This window comes from Emydura macquarii, unplaced genomic scaffold (genome assembly GCF_026122565.2).
Source record: "Emydura macquarii macquarii isolate MOO-44397 ecotype Brisbane River unplaced genomic scaffold, CSIRO-AGI_Emac_v2 contig_3128, whole genome shotgun sequence".
NCBI classification, from domain to species: Eukaryota; Metazoa; Chordata; order Testudines; family Chelidae; genus Emydura; species Emydura macquarii.
In genome coordinates this window covers 4,075,968-4,096,500 of record NW_027133265.1, presented here as the reverse complement: position 1 = coordinate 4,096,500, position 20,533 = coordinate 4,075,968, and the positions used below count along the sequence as shown (strand labels likewise).

The window sequence follows — 20,533 nt, the reverse complement described above, 5'->3', positions numbered from 1 at the left end:
ACCAAGGACTGAATGGTTCTGGTGACTGAACTGACTTTTCATCTATAGAAAAGATCTCCTCAATATGACTTCAGTACAAGGATATGTTATAATATGAGTTTACTGCATAGCTGCTGCTCATTGTATACCAGTTCTTCAACTCAAAAGATTTAAAAAATGCCTGAGTGACTCTCGAGTCAAAGACCTCATTGGCTTTCAATGTGACTTGTGATCATAAGTCATATAGGCACTTTAAGAAAATGCACCCTCAGCCCCCTGACCTATCCATCCAGCACCTTTAATGATCAGTCAATTCACACACATTTTTCGTGTGTAATAGATTTTAAAAGCTTTACTTCCAAGAACCCACTTAATCCCTCCCAATTGACAACACAATGCATTGTCATCAAACCAACACCTTTGACATGTGATCTCACATTAATATAATAAAACTGTCAAAACAAAATGAAATAAGCCACCCTCTAAAAATCTTGAAGTCTGAATTGAATTTTAAAATAATAAATTTAGTTTTAAAAGGTTTTCAGAATGCATCATTACTGCTCTGTAAGGTGGTAAATCACACCCCTGGAGAAAAAAGAATGAGAAGAGAATAAAGGACATTTAGTCTGAGAGCTTCTAGCTAGCCTCCTTAACAATCATTCATTGGCATCTACTTGGAGTTAGAGACTGTCTATTGGGGGGGAGGAGAAGGGGCATTTTACCTATAAAATAGGTGAAGGTTTTATTTATTATTTAAAGTTAGGTAAACATGATTTATTTTTGAAGAGCTAAATGGGCAGGCTAAGTGCTGATAGTGTTTTAATTATTGTGAAAGCACTCATAACTCTGGTGCTCATACTTGTTATGGAGCAAAAATAAAGTGTACACTTGGTTTTTCAGGGTTTTTTTTTATTTTTCAGTTCCTTTCCACCTAAATTTCCTGGGGCACTGATCTGATACCTGGGACACAGAAGCCATCAGAGCAGTGCTTGAATAGCATATTGAATATACAGTCTGAGCCTCCAGTTCATCTGTAGGAGCTGTCCTGGGTAAAAGTGGAAGGTGGTGCCATCATCTTATAGTTGCTGGGACACCTATTAAATTTCTGTTTACAAGTGCAGTGCAGAACAGCATAGAGAAGGGTGTATGGTTGATAGTCAAAGCAAGAGAAGGCCTCTTGTTTAAGTCTCCAGGTGCAGCTACTGCTGGAAACTGGATCATCTCCCCAGCAGTGTGAGGGAAAGCAGGTAGCCATTGTCAGAGTAGAGGTCATTTCTGACAAAATGTACAGCTCAAACGCTGATTAAAGGTCCTTCTCAGGATTTTCAGTGAGGCCGGGGAAGACTGAACTACCTGCTGTGCAGACTGCACAACTCTGTTTAACCATCTACCTTGGATTCCCATACCAGCAGCAGCTTCCACAACCCAGGTAGTTATTGAGGTTTGAGTGCAAACAGAGAAGCGATATTGCTCCTTGCCTAAGGCAGTCCTTGCCTAGTACCTGAAACTGGCTGTGTAGTGTGTGGGTACTGCTTTGGCTTCTGTGTCCTGCATGCCAGAAAAATGCCTCCCAGCCCCTGCCTTCAAACAGAAAATGGGGCAGATGGAAATTCAAAAACTCAACCTAAAATAGACATTAAACCTCCAATTGTAACTGAAATCTAACTGCTAAGGTCCTAGATTAATTTGTAAAGAGAGTCTCTAGGGATACTCAAAAAAGGGAGCAACAGTTTGGGTTGTGTGTGCACTGTGGGGGAGAACATGTACTTGTATTCCTGAGAGGGCTAACTGCAGAGGGAAAAACTTGAAATATTGTCAAACAATAAATATTTCCACATAATGACAATTTTATTTAGATATGCTGGACAGGTGGGCTATCTGATTGCTGGGATGAAAGAGGTTACGGAAGCCCAAATAGGAGACACGCTGTATTTACATAAGCAGCCAGTGGAGCCTTTGCCTGGCTTTAAATCAGCGAAGCCAATGGTCTTTGCAGGTGAGAAGAATACTGATTTGAAAACTGGAAGCAGTTTTATGTTATATGCAGGAGAGCTACCCGAGCAACTGACATTTAAGAACATGCACCCATATTAACAGGATGTGAAGATAGCTCACTAGCAGAGAGTTATTCTAGAGAGGCATGTGGTGTCTATATAGCCTTGTAAAACTTTCCTGTGTTTGACTTTAATAGACAAGACTAACAAAGGTTGCAGATGGCTTTTAAATAAGAGGCTAACACTTATTTTCACTATGGGAGGATCACCTTGGCTCACATAGGGCTTTCATTGCTCAAAATAAACTTGTACATCTTCAAGAATCATGTCACTAATTTGGACTTGCGCCTCTTGATAAGCAATTTCTATCATCTGCTGTGTAGCATTTTCCATGGGAAAAGCTTTTTTTATCATTAGCAGGCCTTGTTTCACACCTTTTTTAAAAAAAGATGTGACCAAAATTGGTTGTCAAAATGATCCTGCAAAACATTTAAGAAGGTGCTTAACATTAAGCATGTGAGTAGTATTGACTTTCTGTCATCACCTGCTGTAGTAGGGTCACAGGAGGCAATATTTCTGTCTACAGAGGATGGGAAAATAATTATAAGGAAAAGCAGCGGAAGAAAAGAGCCACATTAATCACTTTCTGAACCTGTGTGGAGAGAATGGAAAAAGTTCACTTATTTCCTCAGATGCATGGTCATGTTGGAGGTTATAAAAGAAGAAAATCTCTTGGGATAATTTGCAGTGTGTTTCTGCTGTTGTGTTCTTGTTTCCAAGACATGAAGCTAAAATGTATCTTTATGAAAACATTGTGGATCTAATGTAAAAGTTTAAAAAAAAAACAAACAAACAAAAAAAAAAAACAGAATTTCAGAGGCAGGGAGTTCACATACAAGTCTTCCTTTCTTTAAAATCTTCAGGTCTATCTTACCTTTGTGACAATTGCTTTCCTTTAGAGTTGGAAAAAGTCTGAGTGCTCTCCATTCTTGGCAGAGGCCCTTAGGCTTTTGCTAGGCTGATGCTTGACAATTTGCATCTTTAACTATGTTTGAGGGGAAGGAGTGGCTTATCCATCTGGAACACAAAGGAATTGGAGGAGAAACTCATTGATCTATATTTAGTTGCTTTGCAACAACAATTTGGCTGGGACCATGGAAGCTCAGCTGTTTTGTAGAGCATTCTGCTCCTCCTTCACATCGTGAGTTATGCTGAGCTCCACTACAGTCGGGTTCTGTGTGCTCTTGATACCTGAGCCATGTTAAACACTAGCATTAAAAGAACGTTAATTCTGGAATATCTTAACTTTTGAGAGTTTAACTTTGAAACCTTAATAATGCTCTAACTTAATAATTCTAACTTTTTTTAATGGAATAATATGTAGAGTCATAGAGTTTAAGGCCAGAAGGGACCACTAGATCAAGTAGTCTGACATCCTGCATATCATATGCCACCAACACTACCTAGGACCCACACACCAAATCCAACCATGGACATGAGACCAAAGTATATGAGCCCCACAGGAAACTAGACTATTATGTGCCAGAGGCAAGACACTAGGACAGGCTAAGGTGTACCAGTGCTTGAGGCTCCTGCAGTGGCAGGAAAACTATTTAAATGAGATATATCCAGATAATCCTGGTAAGTGACCTGTACCCACATGCTGCAGGGGAAGGCAAAAAAAACACCCAGGGTTACTGCCAATCTGACCTGGGGGGAAATTCCTTCCCAACCCCACTTACGGTGATTCATTAGACCCGGTGTATATGAGCAAGAACTAGCCAACCAAGCACCAGAGAGAGAGAAAATGCTTGGTGCTGCCTTAGAGCGCTGGTCCACCCTGCCTAGTATACCATCTCCAGCTATGGTCATAAAAACCTCCCAGAATATTGGAGGGGAGGGAGAGATCGTTTCCTGACCCCTGCAGGTGGTTGGCTGAAACCCTGAAGTATGAGCTTTTGGAACATAAATGGGAAGTGAGCCCCAAGGCTGTTGTGATGGTGGAGGGACAGAGAACAAGCAATGCTGTCATGCATTTGCACTCAAATTTGTCCAGCTCTATCTCAAAACTAATTAAGTTGTTTGCCCTCACAATTACTACTGAGAAGCTGTTACAGAATCTCACCCCTCTGATGGTTAGAAACCTAATTTCCAGCCTGAATTTGTTCATGGACATTCTATATCACTTGTTCTTGTGACATTGTCCTTTAGCTTAAATAGCTCTTCATTGTCCATCGTACTTACCCCTTTAATGTATTTCTGGAGAACAATCACATACCCTCTCAGCCTTCCTTTTGTGAGACTGAACAAACCAAGCTCTTTTAGTCTCCTCTTATAAGATAGGCACTCCATTTCTCTGATCATCCTAGTAGCTATTGTCTGTACCTGTTCCAGTTTGAATTAATCTTTCTTGAACATGGGTGACCAGAACTGTACACAGTATTCCAGGTGAGGTCTGACTAATGCCTTGTACAATGTAATACTTCTCTATCCCTACTGGAAACATCTCACCTAATATGTCCTAGGATTGCATTTACCTTTTTCACACATGCATCATGTTGGTTGCTCCTCCTCTGATTGACCCACACTCCCAGATCTCTCTCCTCCTCTGTCTTTCCAGCTGATGAGCCACCACCTGGTAGCAGAAATTCTGATTATTAGACCCGAAGTGCACGACCTTGCATTTCTGTACTACTGAATTTCATCCCATTTGTCACTCCAGTTTTCAAGGTCATCCAGATCATCTTGTGTAATATTCTGATCCTCCTCTGTTTGACGATGCCTCCCAACTTTGTATCAACAGCAAATTTAATTAGCACATTCCTACTTTTTGTGCCAAGGACATTAATAAAAATATTTGAATAAGATTGATCCCTAGACTGATCCTTGAGGAATTCTGCTATAATACCCTTTCTCCATCTGATAATTCATCTTTCAGCACAACTCGTTGCCTTCTTCCTGGTAGCCAATTCCTTATCCACCTTACAATGCTTGTACTGATCCCCATTTTTCCTAATTTAACTAATTTCCTGTGTGGTATAGTGTTAAATGCTTTACTCCAGTCCAATTATATTCAATCTACTGCACTTCCCTTATCTTAAAAAAATAAATAAATAAATAAATAAAAAAAATTTCTCTGAGGAAATCAGCTTACTCCAGCATGATCTATTGTTGGTAAACTCATGTTGCCTTACGTCCCCTTTCCCATTTACCTCTGTGAATTTAATTATTCTTTCCTTCACAATTTGTTCTAATATCTTGCATACTACTGAGGTCAGGTTTGTAATTGCCAAGATCACTTTTTTTTTCCTTTCTTAAAAATAAGTACAATGTTTGCTATTTTCCAGTCATATGGTTCTAGCCCTGAGTAGATAGATTTGTCATGTGCCAGTTCTTTCAGTATTCTGGAATAGAAGTTATCTGGTTTTCTGGTTTCTCTTCCCTCCAGCTTTTGGTGCATTAATGCATTAAGCTTTTGGTTTTTCTTCCACCTCAGTTGTGGTAATATCCATTTCTAGACACTCATTTCCATCAGCCATGGTATCTTCATGCATATGTTCCATATTATCATCATTGAAAATTGAGGCAAAGTATTCATTTAGTTTTTAGGCCATACCTAGATTATCTTTAGTCTCCTTCCACTCTGCATAGCTGCCAACCTCATTCTTCCTTATTCTCTTTCTTTCATTTATATAACTAAAAAAACTGTTTTAATTTCTTTTGCAAAAGATAATTCAGCTTGACTTTAGCTATTCTCGATTTATTCCTGTGTTTTCTAACCTCCATAATGTAGCTTTCTTTGCTGTAATCCCTTTTCACATTCCCTATAGGCCTCCACTTACTCCTAATAACCTTTTGTAATCAAAACACATAGTTGATGACTTTGTTTTGAATATCCTTCCATTTAATGTATCATTTTGTGATCACTTGATCCAAGGCTATTTCCTACGACCTGTGCTAAAACCAATTCTAAAATTGCATGACCTCTTGTTGGTTAAGTGACAATTTGATGAAAAAAGCTATAATCTATCGCATCCAGGAATAACTCGGCCCTACCAGTACTATAGCATTTATTCTCCAATCTATGCCTGGAAAGTTAGTTTCCCATTATGATACAATTTCCAAAATATTTCTCTCTCTCTGCTATCCATATCCAAATCTGACCCTTTCATACCATCATTTTGTATTTCCTTACAGTTTACTGCTCAGTTGATGTACAGTGCTATCCCACCACATTTATCTTTGTTTCTCTCTCTCCTTAACAGTACATTCCTTTCAATACCTGTATTCCAGTTGAGTGCTATTCCACCATGTGCCTGTAATCCCCATATAATATCTGGTTTAACCTCCTACAGCAGTAGTTCCACTTCGTCCATTTTATTGCCCCGACTCCTTGCATCTGTGAACAAGCATTTCAGTTGTTTCCCTTAGACCTCGCTCAGTTTTCTAGCTTGTGATGTTCCATTATCCCTTACTATATCTTCATTTAGCTGATTTTCCTGCTTGTATTTATTGATGCCAGGCATGGAGATTTTATGGGTCTCTCCCAACCTTCTTCCCACATCTAGTTTAAAGCCATTCTTATCAGTCATGCCAGCCTTGATCCCAGACAATGAATACCCCAGGTACAAATGGAGTTCATCAGTTGAGAAGTCTTTCCCTCAATGCCTCCCAATGGTGGATCATCCCCAAACTTCCTTGTTGCACCAATCCTTAGGCTCTTTGTTGATCTTCATTATATTGTCATACATGTCTCTCCTGTAGGGACTGGAAATATTTCACTGAAAATCACCCTAGCTTCAACTTCTTTAAGAGTCTTACTCAGTTGAGCATAGTCATCCTTGATCTATTCCGATGGAAATCTATCAGTGTCATTCATCTCGACTTGCAATACAATTAGTGGATTTTTTCTCACTCCTATCCTCTTCAGCCTCACATCCGCATCTTGTATCCTTGTTCCTGGAATACAGCATACACTTCTGTTTTCTGGATCTGTTCTGGTTATAGGCCTGTCAATTCTTCTGAGTATAGGGACCCCGATCACGTAGACCTGTCCTCCTGGTGCTAGTATGAATCTATCTTATGTTCTCTCTTGCATACTATCCTCAATTTTCCTTAGGCTCCAGTTGCTGGCTATCTCTATCATCTCTTCCTCCCTTCTGTAGGGACTGGTTTCCCTTCTTTTCTTCCTTACCACCTCATTTTCTGCCTGTTTGTTCTCCTCATTCCCCTGTGTAGCAAAACTGTTACTCAACTCAGTTTCACCACCACTAGCTGGTCTCTTCCTCTGCTTTGCCCTTGTGGTTATTTTTCCCTGGATCACCCTTCTCTTCTGGCAGTCCTCTCTCCAGCTCTTTTTGTTTGGCAGGCATCCACAGATCTTTAGTTGTCTTTACCACATTCTTTCTCTTCTGCATTATACCTTCAAATCCCCTTCTAAATTCCATCATCATCTCCAGCTTCATCTCTAATCCTTGGATCTTCTCTGTCATGCTATCTTTGAGGTGATGTTTCACACATATGTAGCTTCCACCAGATACCCTCTCAAGCATGATGTATATCCCAGTTCTACATCTAATTATCTTCTTTCTCTCCTGTCCTCGGTAGGAGCCTCAGTAGCCATCATTTTCTCTTCCTAGACCCTGTTCCTGGGTGGGTGGGGTGGTACCTCACTCTCCAAACATGCATTACAAACTCCTACAGAAACTCTGCTGTTAGCTGTTTACTGCTCCAATGTTTGTTAGTGACTGGCTTTTAAACTTGGCCAGACTAAGCCAGCTTCATCCCCTCATTAAGGAATATCAGCAAGCACTTAAATTCAAATTTAACATAAGCATTCTTTAGAAGAAGTAATTGTGCTTTATCAAATCTAATATTGAGTATTTCCTATAAAGCTCTTATTGGGAAAATGTAGTAAACACTTATGGCCCAGATTATGCCCAGCCCTTACATGGGCTTGTTCAGGTAAAAAGAGAAGTAGTACAATGGTAGTAGAACAATGGTTGTTCAGCCTGGCACTGTGCACCAGAGGGGGTGGGCCATGTGGTTTTCACTCCTCTGCACTGGCCATCAGACTGGGACCAGCACACAGGAAGTAATAACATTGGGGAGTATAGCAGTCGCATAAACCCCCTACATTGAGAGAACTCCAGGAGGTAGTCTGCGTCCAGGAGGGGACCTTCCTGGTGCAGAACAATTTACACTGTCCCCAAGACATGGCTGTACCATAGAGGTACAACACATCCTGGAACTAGCACTAATTATGTGAACTCTTTTTATCACTGACAGTTTCACTATTGAAGTGTTTTCACTTTTGATGATTTGGTGTGGCACATTACTTTCTTTTTGTGCTGCACGTGTATTTGAAGGAGCATCTCATTGAAAGACATTAATTCTGTTTGTGTGGTGTAAATTATATGTGCAGGGCAGGTTAGAGCTGGAGTTATATAAAACTATAGATGTTGTTTTGTTGCTTCAGAGGCATTTGAATATTAATTCTTTACAATTGATAGTTGTTCTTCAGTGTTAATAAGCCAAAAATGTGTGGGTGTATCTTTCACAGCCATTCAGTTCCCCATAGAGTAATCTTACTTCAGTCAGTTGGAATTGTAACTGTTTTTCATAATCTTTTTATTTGAAGTGGTCCTAAAACTTTAAATTTGCAATTGACATGTATTCACCTAGTCTTGGTTAATTTCTAAGAATGTGACCATTTTGGACGTTCAGTTCTTTTGAACTCTTTCGTATAAGATGCATATTTCTGTAGGACAGGTGAACTGGCATGGAAGAAAGGTATTTCTTATTCAGATTTCCCTATTCATTACATTACTTTAATTAGGGGTGTAATTGAAAGATAAATCCTGTCTGTCAAGATATAGCTAAATGGCTCAGTAGGCTAATTGGTTCAGCTAGATCAGGTTCTTTATCATGTCAAGTTTGATCAAATGTGAACTGTGTAATGTGTTTCTACAGGAATGTATCCAGTAGACCAGTCGGAATATAACAACCTGAAAAGTGCTATAGAAAAACTGAAACTAAATGATTCCAGTGTAACTATTCATCGGGATAGTAGCATTGCTTTAGGAGCTGGATGGAGGTGAGACTTACTACAATTACTACACTTTAATTTTAGGCAGTGTCTTATAAAGTATGGTGGCTTGTTGATGGTGTAGGTCTTTTACTTCTGGGGATTTTAATTCTAATTCATATTAGGTGTAAAGTGAATGCTTGATCTGTTTCTAGTCCATATTCATGAACAGCACACAGTTTTCATGACTGGCAGTCTTTGTTCAAGAGAGGCCTGGAGTAGAGTTGGGAGAAAATTCTCAGATGAATATTTGATTTGTCAAAAAGTGCACATTTTTTTGGGGGAGGGAGGTGTCCACTAGCCACTGGGCTAAGGGTTATAACACAATCAGGCAGAGAACAGATTTGAATCTGCATCTACCTCCATTATCTACTACCCGGGTGAGTGCCTTAAGGTATGTCTGCACTGTAGAGTGAAGTTGATTTAATTTCAGTCAACTTTCATCTGCCAAACATACGAAGTTGGAGGTGTGTGATCACATCACGCACATTGCATCGGGGCTTAGCGTCCCCACCAGCCGCGCTTGCATCGATAATCAAAGCAGTGCATTATAGGTAGCTGTCCCACAGTACAACTACCCGCAGTTCCTTTTGGGAAGGTTGTCGTCCTCCCATGATGTGATGTGCTCCCTGTCCCCTACAGTCCAAAACAAACAGATGAATGTTTTTTCGTGTCATTTTTCCAAACCTATCTCTGTCACGCACACGCCATTGCCGGAGAGGCATGGAGCCTGCTCAGTTGTGCACTATCATTGTGAGCATCACAAACACCTCCCGACTTATCCTGCAGTATTTTCAGGGGTGAGACAGGAGCCGCAGTGTTGAAAATTGCGATGTTACTGAATCTGCCCTGCTACAAGCCATAGAGCGAAACAGTTCCCGTTGCTGCATGCTGTCATGCAGCATCTTCAGTCAGTGGAGCACCGCTTCTGGTCCTGTGAAACAAACAGTGACTGGTGGGATCGCATTATTATGAAGTTGTGGAATGATGAGCAGTGACTGCAGAACTTTTGTGTGCGAAAGTCCACTTTCATTGAACTTTGCGCAGAGCTGTCCCCAGTCCTGAAGCGCGTGAATATTCGCTTGAGACCTGCCGTGACAATGGAGAAGCGAGTGGCCATCGCTCTGTGGAAGCTAGCAACCCCAGACTTCTACCGGTCAGTTGGGAATCAGTTCAGAGTTGCTGGAGCTGCTGTGATGCAAGTGTGCAGGGCCATCAATAGACTTCTGCTAAGAAGGGTAGTAACTTTGGGAAATGTGCAGAACATAGTGGATGGGTTCGCTGCAATGGGGTTCCCAAACTGTGGTGGGGCGATTGATGGGATGCACATCCCTATCTTAGCATCAGACCACCTTGCCACAGAGTACATAACCGGAAGGGATACTTCTCAGTGGTGTTGCAGGCCTTTGTGGATCACAGGGGACGTTTCACTGACATCAGTGTGGGGTGGTCTGGAACGGTGCATGACACACACATCTTTAGGAACTCGGGTCTATTAAAAAAGATGCAGGCGAGCACTTTCTTCCCTGACCAAAAAAATAAATATTGCGATGTTGAAATGCCAATAGTGATCCTGGGGGATTGTGCCTACCCCTGGTTCCCCTGGCTAATGAAGCCCTACACCAGGCATCTGGACAGTGAGAAGGAGCGTTTCAATAATAGGCTCAGCAAGTGCAGAATGGTGGTGGAATGTGCATTTGGCTGCTTAAAGGCAAGATGGCGCAGTTTGCTCACTAGGTTAGACCTCAGTGAACGCAACATCCCCACTGTTATCTCTGCCTGCTGTGTGCTCCATAATGTGGGTGAAACAAAGTGGCAAAAATTCCCACAGGGTTGCGCCGTGGGACCCAAATAGGCTGGCCGCAAATTTTGAGCCGCCAGATACCACTGCTACGCTGAGAGCAAACTGTGAAGTGCTGCGCCTCAGGGAAGCATTGGAAACCCATTTTTGCAATGAACCTCAGTAATGTACGTCTGTCAGTACTGTGCCTTCCCTTCCCATTCCCCACCCTAGCACCGTCGTTCCCTTCCTCTTCTTTCCCTGCTGATAGTCCCTGAGCTTGCAATGAATAAAGAATAATGTTTTTTAAAGCAGAAAAGTTTTATTGGTGATCTGTTACAGTGGGGGACAAGGAAGATAATTTAACATTCTCATAAGGCTGCTTGGGCATGCAGAACAAAGTGTGACTGTGAAAACAGCACAGCACGGACATTCCCAGTTCTTAAAGGAGCCATCACCTCTTTCTGTTCCCCTCCACTGGTGTGGAGTGAAGCACGTACTGCACCCTGCTCTGCTTCCTCCTAGAGCAGTTGTGGGTGGGGGCTGGGAAACAGCTTGTTGGTTGAGCATTTTGCAGGAGCTGTAGAGGGAGTCTGTCCTGCTGCTGCTCTTCCTGGAGTTCTACCAGATGCCTTAGCATGTCTGACTGATCACTCATAATACGCAACATCTGTTGCATTGCATGCTCCTACTCCTGGGCTGATTTTCTGTTTTCCATGTTTTTGTTCAATTTTTCTGACAATGACATCTTCCAGGCTCTAAGCTCTGTGTCAGCAGCCACAGAGGTGTTCATTGAACATGTAATCCTGAGGTGTTTTTTTTCACCTTCTATTCTGGGAAAGGCGATCTGCAGTAGTAGAAGCAGGGGTGAAGGCCTAGGTGTCCGCTGTATGGAAAGCAAAGCACAAAGTTTCCACTGTTAACTAGGCTTGTGGATGAAAAGAAATGTAACAATGTAAAAAGAACTCCCCTTCATATTCACAAGGCAAAGACAGATCTGCTTACCAATCTGTACCTGTTGCATGGGTCGGAGTGGTGTTCCAGCCATGGTAAGTAACGGGCCCCTGCATCCATTACAGGGAAGTCTCCGTAGCACTAAATTCCCCAATCAACACTTAACCAAGGAGCAGGATCATTGGACTTCCCTTTACCATCCCAAAGTCTGGTCTTGGAGGAGGTGGTCCAAAGGGATTGGAGAAGTGTGAGTGAAGTGTCGCTGGAGAAAAAATAGGGGCACCCATTCCTGGATGCCTAACACCCATACCAACAATGTCATGGCTAGGAATTGTCTGTGTTGGGGCCCAGGACGCTATCCATGGCAGGGGAATAACATGCAGTGACTATATTATTCGTGTACTGTAAACTTACGCCATCTTCCCTAGGTGATGATGTGTGATATCAGTCTCCTGAAGGTAACAGAGGCAAAAAGGGAAGATTTGCTGCAAGCATCTGAGTACAGGCCTGGCCTTATGCTGCTATTCTGTGTTCTGCAGTGATGCCTGCTCATTTAATAGCAGAGTGGCGGGAAAAGTGTCCTACCATGGTGGAAGCCCTCCCCAGAAACCTTCTGCAACGGATTGTAGAGTACCTACATAAAAGTTTCCTGGAGATATCCATGGAGGATTCTTAGAGTATACATAAATAGTCCATTCCGGGGGTAACCTTCTGCTTAAGTGGACCAACACCCAGGAAGCCCATCCCCACAAAAACACAAACTCCCTTTTTTTCCCAAGAAATAAGAAGGTGGACTGGGGTTATAACCACAGAAGTGCGATTTGCTATACACACTTACCAGATGTGCCTTCCCCGGCATCAGTCATGCTGTCCTGTGTCTGGCTGCGCTGCTTTGGAGTAACAAACAGGTTGTGGCTGTCAGGGAGAATGGATACCCTGCTTGCCTGCCCCCTGTTCTCCTCCTCCTCGTCCACATTCTTCTTCCTCATTCATCCTGGACTGGGATTTTGCAGAGGTATCTATGCTGCGTAGTGGTACAGTTGTGGGATCACCACCGAGAATTGCAGGCATCTCCTCATAAAAGCGGCATGTCTTTGGTGATGAGCCAGAATGACTGTTCGTCTCTCTAGTTTTCTGCTCTTTGATTTTAACGCAGCACTACTGCATGTCCCTGTTATGGCCCTTCTCCACCATACTACGCAGTATCTTCTCGTAGATATCCAAATTTCTTTTGCTGGCTTAGAGCTGAGCCAAAACAGACTCTTCACCCCATAGGCCGATGAGATCCAAGACCTCAGGTCGACTCTATGCTGGAGTGCGTTTGGGGCGTGCAGTCGTCATGAGCAGTTCAGCTACAAAGCTCTCTCCACACTGACCAAACAGAAAATGGGAATTCAAACTTTCCCGGGGCTTCTGAGGAGGGGCTGTTTTTCTGTCCACATGGTCGCAGTGCAGCAGAGTGCGAATGTCCACAGTGGTCACAACGGAGCATTATGGGATACCTCCTGGAGGCCAGTGACGTCAATTTATGTTGCGTTCTGCCTAACCACACAATTCTACTTCAGTGCTACGCCACTTGCAGAGGCGGTTTTATTAAGTCGAATTTTACCACGATATAGGTCAGCGGAACTGACATGCCAGTGGAGACTCATACTTCATGTGGTCGACGTAAGCTGCATTCCGTCTACCTACATTGTCAGTGTAGGCCAGGCTATAGAGTTGTTCTTTCTCTCTGGCTCAATGAGTATTTATACAAAATGGAATAGGAGAGATTGAGAGCAACCCATTCTAGAGTTGTCTATATAGCTTGGTGGAAGCATGCTCACCAGGGTGGGTTGAGATCCCCTGCTCCAAAGTAGAGAGTTCAAACCTGGGTCTCCTCCATCTCAGGCAAGTGCCCTAACCACTGAGTTAAAGGTTACAAGGAACCATATTCATTCTCTATCTCACTCTCACATGTTGTTCTGAAGTTGACTGGAATGAAACTTTTGATTTGCTGACAAATTCTAGAAGCAAACAAAATTTTTTCTGATCTCCTCCTTCTCTTCCCCCTCCCCCCAAAACAAACAAACAATTATTTGCTCAGCTATACCCTGGAATCAAAGAGTACGGGTGTCATTGGTCAGGATTAAGGATTGCCTTTACTGTGCTTGACATTGCCAGATCATTTAGTCTCCTAGCACTGTATTAATAATGAAAAATAATACCATAGGAATACATTACACATATTTTGAATAACAGTATTTTTTTCAGATTGGGGTTTCTTGGTCTTCTACATGTGGAAGTTTTTAATCAGCGCTTGGAACAAGAATACAATGCATCTGTCATTTTGACTGCACCCACTGTACCATATAAGGCTATTCTTTCCTCAGCAAAACTGATAAAGGTACTTCCATTTATTTAAAAGAGCTTGAAATGAACAGCATTCTAAAATCTTTTCTAAACCAGTATAATACATTTGTAGAGCAGTATCTTATTACAGGTCAAGCAGCAGCATTCTCTCCCTTGTGTTCAGGTTCCTTAGCACTATACATTAGAAAAATTCTTCAGGCTATGAGGTTTTTCCCCAAGAACTCTAGTGTCTTTGTGGCTTGCAGCATGGCTTTGAAATTTGGCAGGGGATAGTCCTGGGAATAAGGAAGCTATTTTTGTGCTGGCTCCCTGTGCCCATGTACAGAATTGGCTGAGTTATGAGTTCTTGAAAATTGCCATTTATTCCCTGTGTTTGTCTTGCTATGAAAACCTCTGCACGTTCTATAGGTGCCTGGTCATAACTTCATAGTCATGTCTGTGGGGATGGATGCTTGCAACTAGGGATCTAAAAATTAGTTTAATTAAAAATCTGTTTAAACGTTCTAAAAATAGAATGTTTAAACGGTTAAACGCTGGGGGGGAGGAGAAAGTGCACATAAAACCTTCTCCACATGGAGATGCTCTTCTGTTAGATTTTATACTGCAACAGAGAAGGGTTCATGTGCAGCTGCTGACTTCTACTCCCACTTGTCTGCCCCCTCATCCAGTGCCAACTCCCAACTGAGCTTAACAAAACAAGGCAGTAAATACACAAACTTTGTTTGGAAGCAACTAGGGTTGCTATACACCTAATATGCCTACCACAAACACACAAAAGCAAGGAAACAAAGTTAAGCCACCTAACAATACATACCATCTATCCTGGTCCCCACTGGCACATTATCACAATTACTATACACTACAGACCATACATCACAACCATAACTGTTCCTCTACAGATGCCATCCTTCTATCACTCCTTTGTTCACCCTCAGAACATAGCACTCCTTGCTAAATTACCCTCCAGTATACCAGACAGCCACAACTGCTAGTGTTGGGAAAAACCATCTGGAAAAGGGATGTGTGCAGAAGGGTGCAACGAGGGCAGAGTTAAGATTTCAATGTGTGGCATATAGTGGTACACTAGTTGTGGTTATGGTAAGTTGTTTGCCTATGAGTGGAGGGCAAGTTGGTCACATTAGGCCAAAATTTAAGGTGTTTGATCTGTTTCTTAGTCTGTGGTTTAACTTTGCATTCTCTTGCTTTTGCAGTTTTGTGTCTGGCATGTTTGTGGGTAACAACCTTAAAATTTTTTATATATTCTGCGGGCATGGCATGTGCCCATGGATGCCACGCATAGAACAGTACTGGACAAAATGCTGTTAATATAGTTTCTGCACCTGTTGATGGAGAGAACCAAAGAAACCATGAGCTCAAATATTGGTTGTTCTACTGACTTCAAAACCTGTGCCCTTCAAAACCCTCATTATTAATCAAGGCCCTCCTATCAATTGAGAGTTTACACAAACTGTGGTTAGAATCTAGGTCTCAAATATATAGGATCCTAGTATCAGACTAGCAATTCAGTCACACTGCCTATAAAAGTTTGCCAAATCTAAATACTCAGCTAAGCTGACAGCAAAATGACAGCAAAATACTGCAGTTTAGCCCGTTGTTTGGAAAACATGATTTGTGGACATATAACTAAAGACCATATCACAACGCATCTGCACAAGGGGGCAGAATTAATGTTGCAGAGGCAACCTAACTTTAGGCTATGAAATTCAGCTCTCAAGATAACATTTTATTTTGTATGTAATTATGTCTATATTGTGTTGCCTGTGGGAGATCCTGTCTCTCTAAGTGACTTCGGATCTTAGTGTTGAGAGACTGATACTATACAGACAAGTTTCTCTCAATGACAATATTTCTGACATGTTTCTTTTCCCAAAAAGCTGTGAGTAAAAAGATTTGAATTGAACTATGGAAAGAATCTTGTGGTTTGTTTCTATAATTTTTGTTTTGATGGGAGACATGGAGGGAAATCACTTCAATTGGAATACAGCCAGGAATAAAACAGCAAATTATTCAAGTTCCATGCAGTCTCATGAAAAGTGAAGTATTTTTGCAGCGTGCCACTCACGAACTCATACATTTTCCATTGATTTTAATTTAAAACTAGTGTGCACCTGTTTTACGGGAGCAAGTTACTTTTCAGCACATTTCATCAGGGGGTTCCACAAATAATGTTTCTAGCCATACAATTATGCAGAATGTAGAAATGGCATTTTCTTCTGAGCTGTTGCCTTTCAGTTACAGTTCAACACAAACATGGAATCTCATTACATGCTATCTCTTCTCATTTTGTCAATTTTAGTCACTTTCAGGATTCACTGGAGTTCAAAGATGAGGGAAGAAATATAGTCATGCCATGAAGCAATTTCTCATCCTCTATGTGGTTCTGTGCATCCCTGTAGATGCACACAATACCTAGCTTTAAAGGGTAACTATTTAAAAAAAGTGATGATAATAAGGATTAAAAGTTACACTGGTCTGAAGTCCACAACTTGCTATTGTAAGAGCTGTACTGAAATAATACTCCTGGAGTGATGGGAGTAGTGGACGATTTCAGGTCCAGTGTCTTGCAAACCATTAGGGCTATAAAAATGAATGGTGTATACTGCTGGACAGCTTGAAAATGTACCATTCATTTCTTAGTTTTTTGGGTCAGGAGATTTGACTTTAAAATAACATTTTCTAAGTATCATCTTGCCTTTTCCCAGCAACATAAATTTTGAATTGATTTTGGTGGCTGGTGTCTCAAATAGTTTACAGCCAGAACCAATTATTTATACCATCTAAAAGTCTGGAATCCCAGCAGTCACATGCTGTAAAGCATTAATCTGTAACTGTGTTTATGAGAACATTTGACCCCTGCCCCTTACTCATTGCAGAATTTTGTCAATTTGTATTGAATGATGAAAGTGCCATTTTTCAGTGAGGACTGATAAAAAAAAAAATTAAACAAATGCCTTATTTGCTGATCACCTATCAGACTTAATGATCTTTTTGTAGTTTTTATGTGAAATTCTTCTTTATTGGTATTCATAATAATATTTCTACATTATGCTTGGATGGTGCATGTATTTTCTTAGTGAAAACTTGAAAGGATTTTTAAATGGTTTATCTTTCGCAGAGGACTAGTGCTCTTACATTTCATCTGCTCCTTTAATCTTACTTATTCATATTACGATAACCATTGACAATAAACAAGACTGTTTTGTATGGAATTTAGCAGATTTGAATTACATTGTTTTATTACCATACTTCTAAATTGATGATAAATCAGTTTTTCAGAAAGCCATCCAGATTAGTATGAGACTAACATTTAAAAATATGCCATTTAAATATGTTTGTCTTTGACTGAGATGTGACCTCTGATAGTGCTTTAATAAAATCATATTTGCCATGAATCTGGATAATCACTTCACTCAAATGTTTTTCCCCAACAATTACAATAAAATTCATATAATCTCAGAGCATGGAATTTTATTTACCTTTTTCAGGTATTTTAAATGCAAAAAATCTTAGACACAGAGTGGGAGGTTAGTGATATTCATAAGTGCAGTATAAAAAGTCATTTATATATATATAGGTCAGATTCAGTGATTATGATGGTCCATTCTGACCTTAAACTCTGAGTCTATATGTTTTGTGTGTCAGTTTTTTTTATCCATTGTAAAACCCCTGTAGATTTTTTACTATTAAAACTAACTCAGTTTAATAAATTGAAAAAGTCAGCACTGTTGATTCTTCCCCTTTACTTTGAGTGTATTTGAAATTAACCAGAATGAACAAAAATGATACAGTAGTCTGTTGTAAGGCAGCACAACTTTCTGAAGAGAGGTTATAGATGCTCTGCAGCAAAGCTTTATTGGTTCAAAATAAACATTGATTCAACTTTGTGTTGACAAAGGACTTGATTCTGGGAGTTTTGTGTGAGAAATGCTTGCAGAATTGGGACCACAGTCGTCATGCCTGTATTTTAAAAGTAAACACTCTATTTTGGTCCACTACATTTAGCACAACAGTAAGGTAGAGGTAAAATTTTGTTTTAAATTACTTGATATTGGACATAGTTACCAGCCTTACTGTGCCAGAAAATTATTAACACTGAGGCTGCAAAGGTAGCTTTACATTCTAATATTTCTGCTTCCTTATACATACTGAGCATCAAAAACTTATGAAACAAGAAATCATCATGTAAATGTTCTTATTCTCAGAAATAAGTTTCCAAAAATGACTTTCCTCTAGTCAGCAGTCTGAAAATTAAATCTGAGAATGAAGTTCGCTAGAAATACTTGTAAAGGGACTTTTGTGGAAGCAAGTTCTTGATTCAGTTGATGTCTTGCCTTTTGCAGGCGCATGGAAAAAAGGAGATTACCATTATCAACCCTACTGAGTTTCCTGATAAATCTTCAGTATCGGAATATTTGGAGCCAATTATTTTGGGCACTATCATAACGCCTGATGAATATATTGGAAAAATAATAACTCTGTGTCAGGTTTGTAAAGAATTTTAGTTTTGTGATTGCATTGTTAAGCCACTTGTGGTATCTAGATACCACAGTGATGGGCTCCATATGAATGCTTAGTAATAAAACTCTCCCAATAAAATCAAAATTTAAAACTCGCAGGTCTGAATGACATCACTTTTCTGAATTACAAGATCATCTAGTGAGGTAATATTGGACCAACTTCTGAAGAGAGATTTGAGTAGCTCCAAAGTTTGTCTCTCTCTCCAACAGAAGTTGGTCCAATGGACCAACTTATGAACAACTGAAGAGAGATTTTTTTGAGTTAGTTTTCCCACTCACCAATGGGAAATGTTGGTTGTCTATGTAGGAGTAACTCTCTCCACAGACCTGAATAACAGTTCAGGGAGTTTTGCAGTTTCTTGTCTAACAAGTGGTGAAGATTTGGTGTGCTTCACCTGACTCTGCCATGTACTGATGTGGAACAAAGCAGGATGATGTAAATTATAGTCAATGATTCAAATAATCCCATTTTGTCCTTTCCATTGATTACATCTCCAATGCATATTTTAAAAGCTTGATTCTTTACCTAAACATGTCCCCCTGTTGCATTTGCTATTTTACATGGCTACATATTTTATATAGTAGTGTCAACACTGTATACAAAATTACAGTATACATAATTCAGGTTAGTATCCAGTCTATTTACATTAGAACGATAGCTGCTCAACCACAACCACAAAGAGCAGTTATGAACAACTGCTCAGTAAAATAAATAAATACATACAAATAAGATTATTGAATCATAAGAACCCAGTCCACCCAAGAAGAACTGCTTGCCGGATTAGACATTAGGGAGCAGCAGCAGAAGCTCTTAAGATTTTCAGAGATGAGTCGGCAAGAGGCATTAGGAAATATGTGCATGGAATGGGTCTTCGGACCATTAGTACAAAAAATATATATATAGCCACTTCTTGAATTATGATGTAATTCTCTGAATTCTGGTGACCTAATCAAAACCACTTTAAAAAAATACTCAAACTGTCTCATGGCTTGTTGCCAGAACCTCTCAATGTAATAGCTCATATTCCATATTTGCCTGTTTGTTCTATATTGGTGTGAGATTTTCTACTGAGAATTCATTTTTTTAAAGTGTCATATTTTTTAGGCTTGCAGGGCAGTTCAGAAGGACATGGTGTACATTGATGAGCACAGGGTTATGCTGAAATATATCTTCCCATTGAATGAAATTGTAGTGGATTTCTATGATGCTCTGAAGTCCCTGTCTTCTGGATATGCTAGGTAACTTTCTTTTTCAAAATACAGTCTTAAGAATTTTGGTGGGATTTTCAAAGGCGCAACTGGGAAGTAAGTGCTCAACTCTCATTATCCTTAAACGCTGTATTCAGGAAAGAATATTCTTGTGTAATAGCATTTCCTCAAGGAATTTACAATGCCGTTTAAACATAAGAGAAAGAGATGGGGGGATAAGGCAAGGACAGTGAAAGATCAGATAAACTTACTGTTATGCTTATGTTTGACTAAAACAAATACATCTTTGCTCAGACTACTACCAAAAAGCTTAAAAAAAAGGGTGTGAGTGTGTGTGAGCGACAGGATTATCAGTAATTGTTGAGTGTTCCACCAAAATTGACATTTTGTTAAATGTAAGAGGTCAGGACTTGTCTGCCCATCTATAATATTAGGAGAATTTGCTGCTTATCTCTGGAATATTTTTCATACTTAGTAAGGATAGTGTATAACAATGTTAGAAATAAAATTATTAAAATACAGTTTTATTAATAAAACTCTACTATAGCAGCTCCTTTCATACTATCTGTAGAACATTCCTGTGGAATTGAATGATGTTATGAAATCCATTTTATAGATGAGCAAACTGAGGCACAGAGGC

The 20,533-nt window shown here is 40.3% G+C and overlaps 1 protein-coding gene across 5 annotated transcripts in view; it reads left to right on the top strand.

Moving 5' to 3' along the window:
- Positions 1-20,533, top strand: part of GUF1 (GTP binding elongation factor GUF1) — a 39,037-nt gene that overhangs the window by 12,616 nt on the left and 5,888 nt on the right. For all 5 annotated transcript variants that reach the window (XM_067531244.1, XM_067531245.1, XM_067531246.1 and 2 more), the window contains 5 exons: positions 1,836-1,975; positions 8,946-9,069; positions 14,048-14,180; positions 18,508-18,651; positions 19,790-19,923. In XM_067531244.1, the coding sequence (XP_067387345.1) occupies positions 1,836-1,975; positions 8,946-9,069; positions 14,048-14,180; positions 18,508-18,651; positions 19,790-19,923 (675 nt within the window). The remainder of the gene's footprint in view (positions 1-1,835; positions 1,976-8,945; positions 9,070-14,047; positions 14,181-18,507; positions 18,652-19,789; positions 19,924-20,533) is intronic.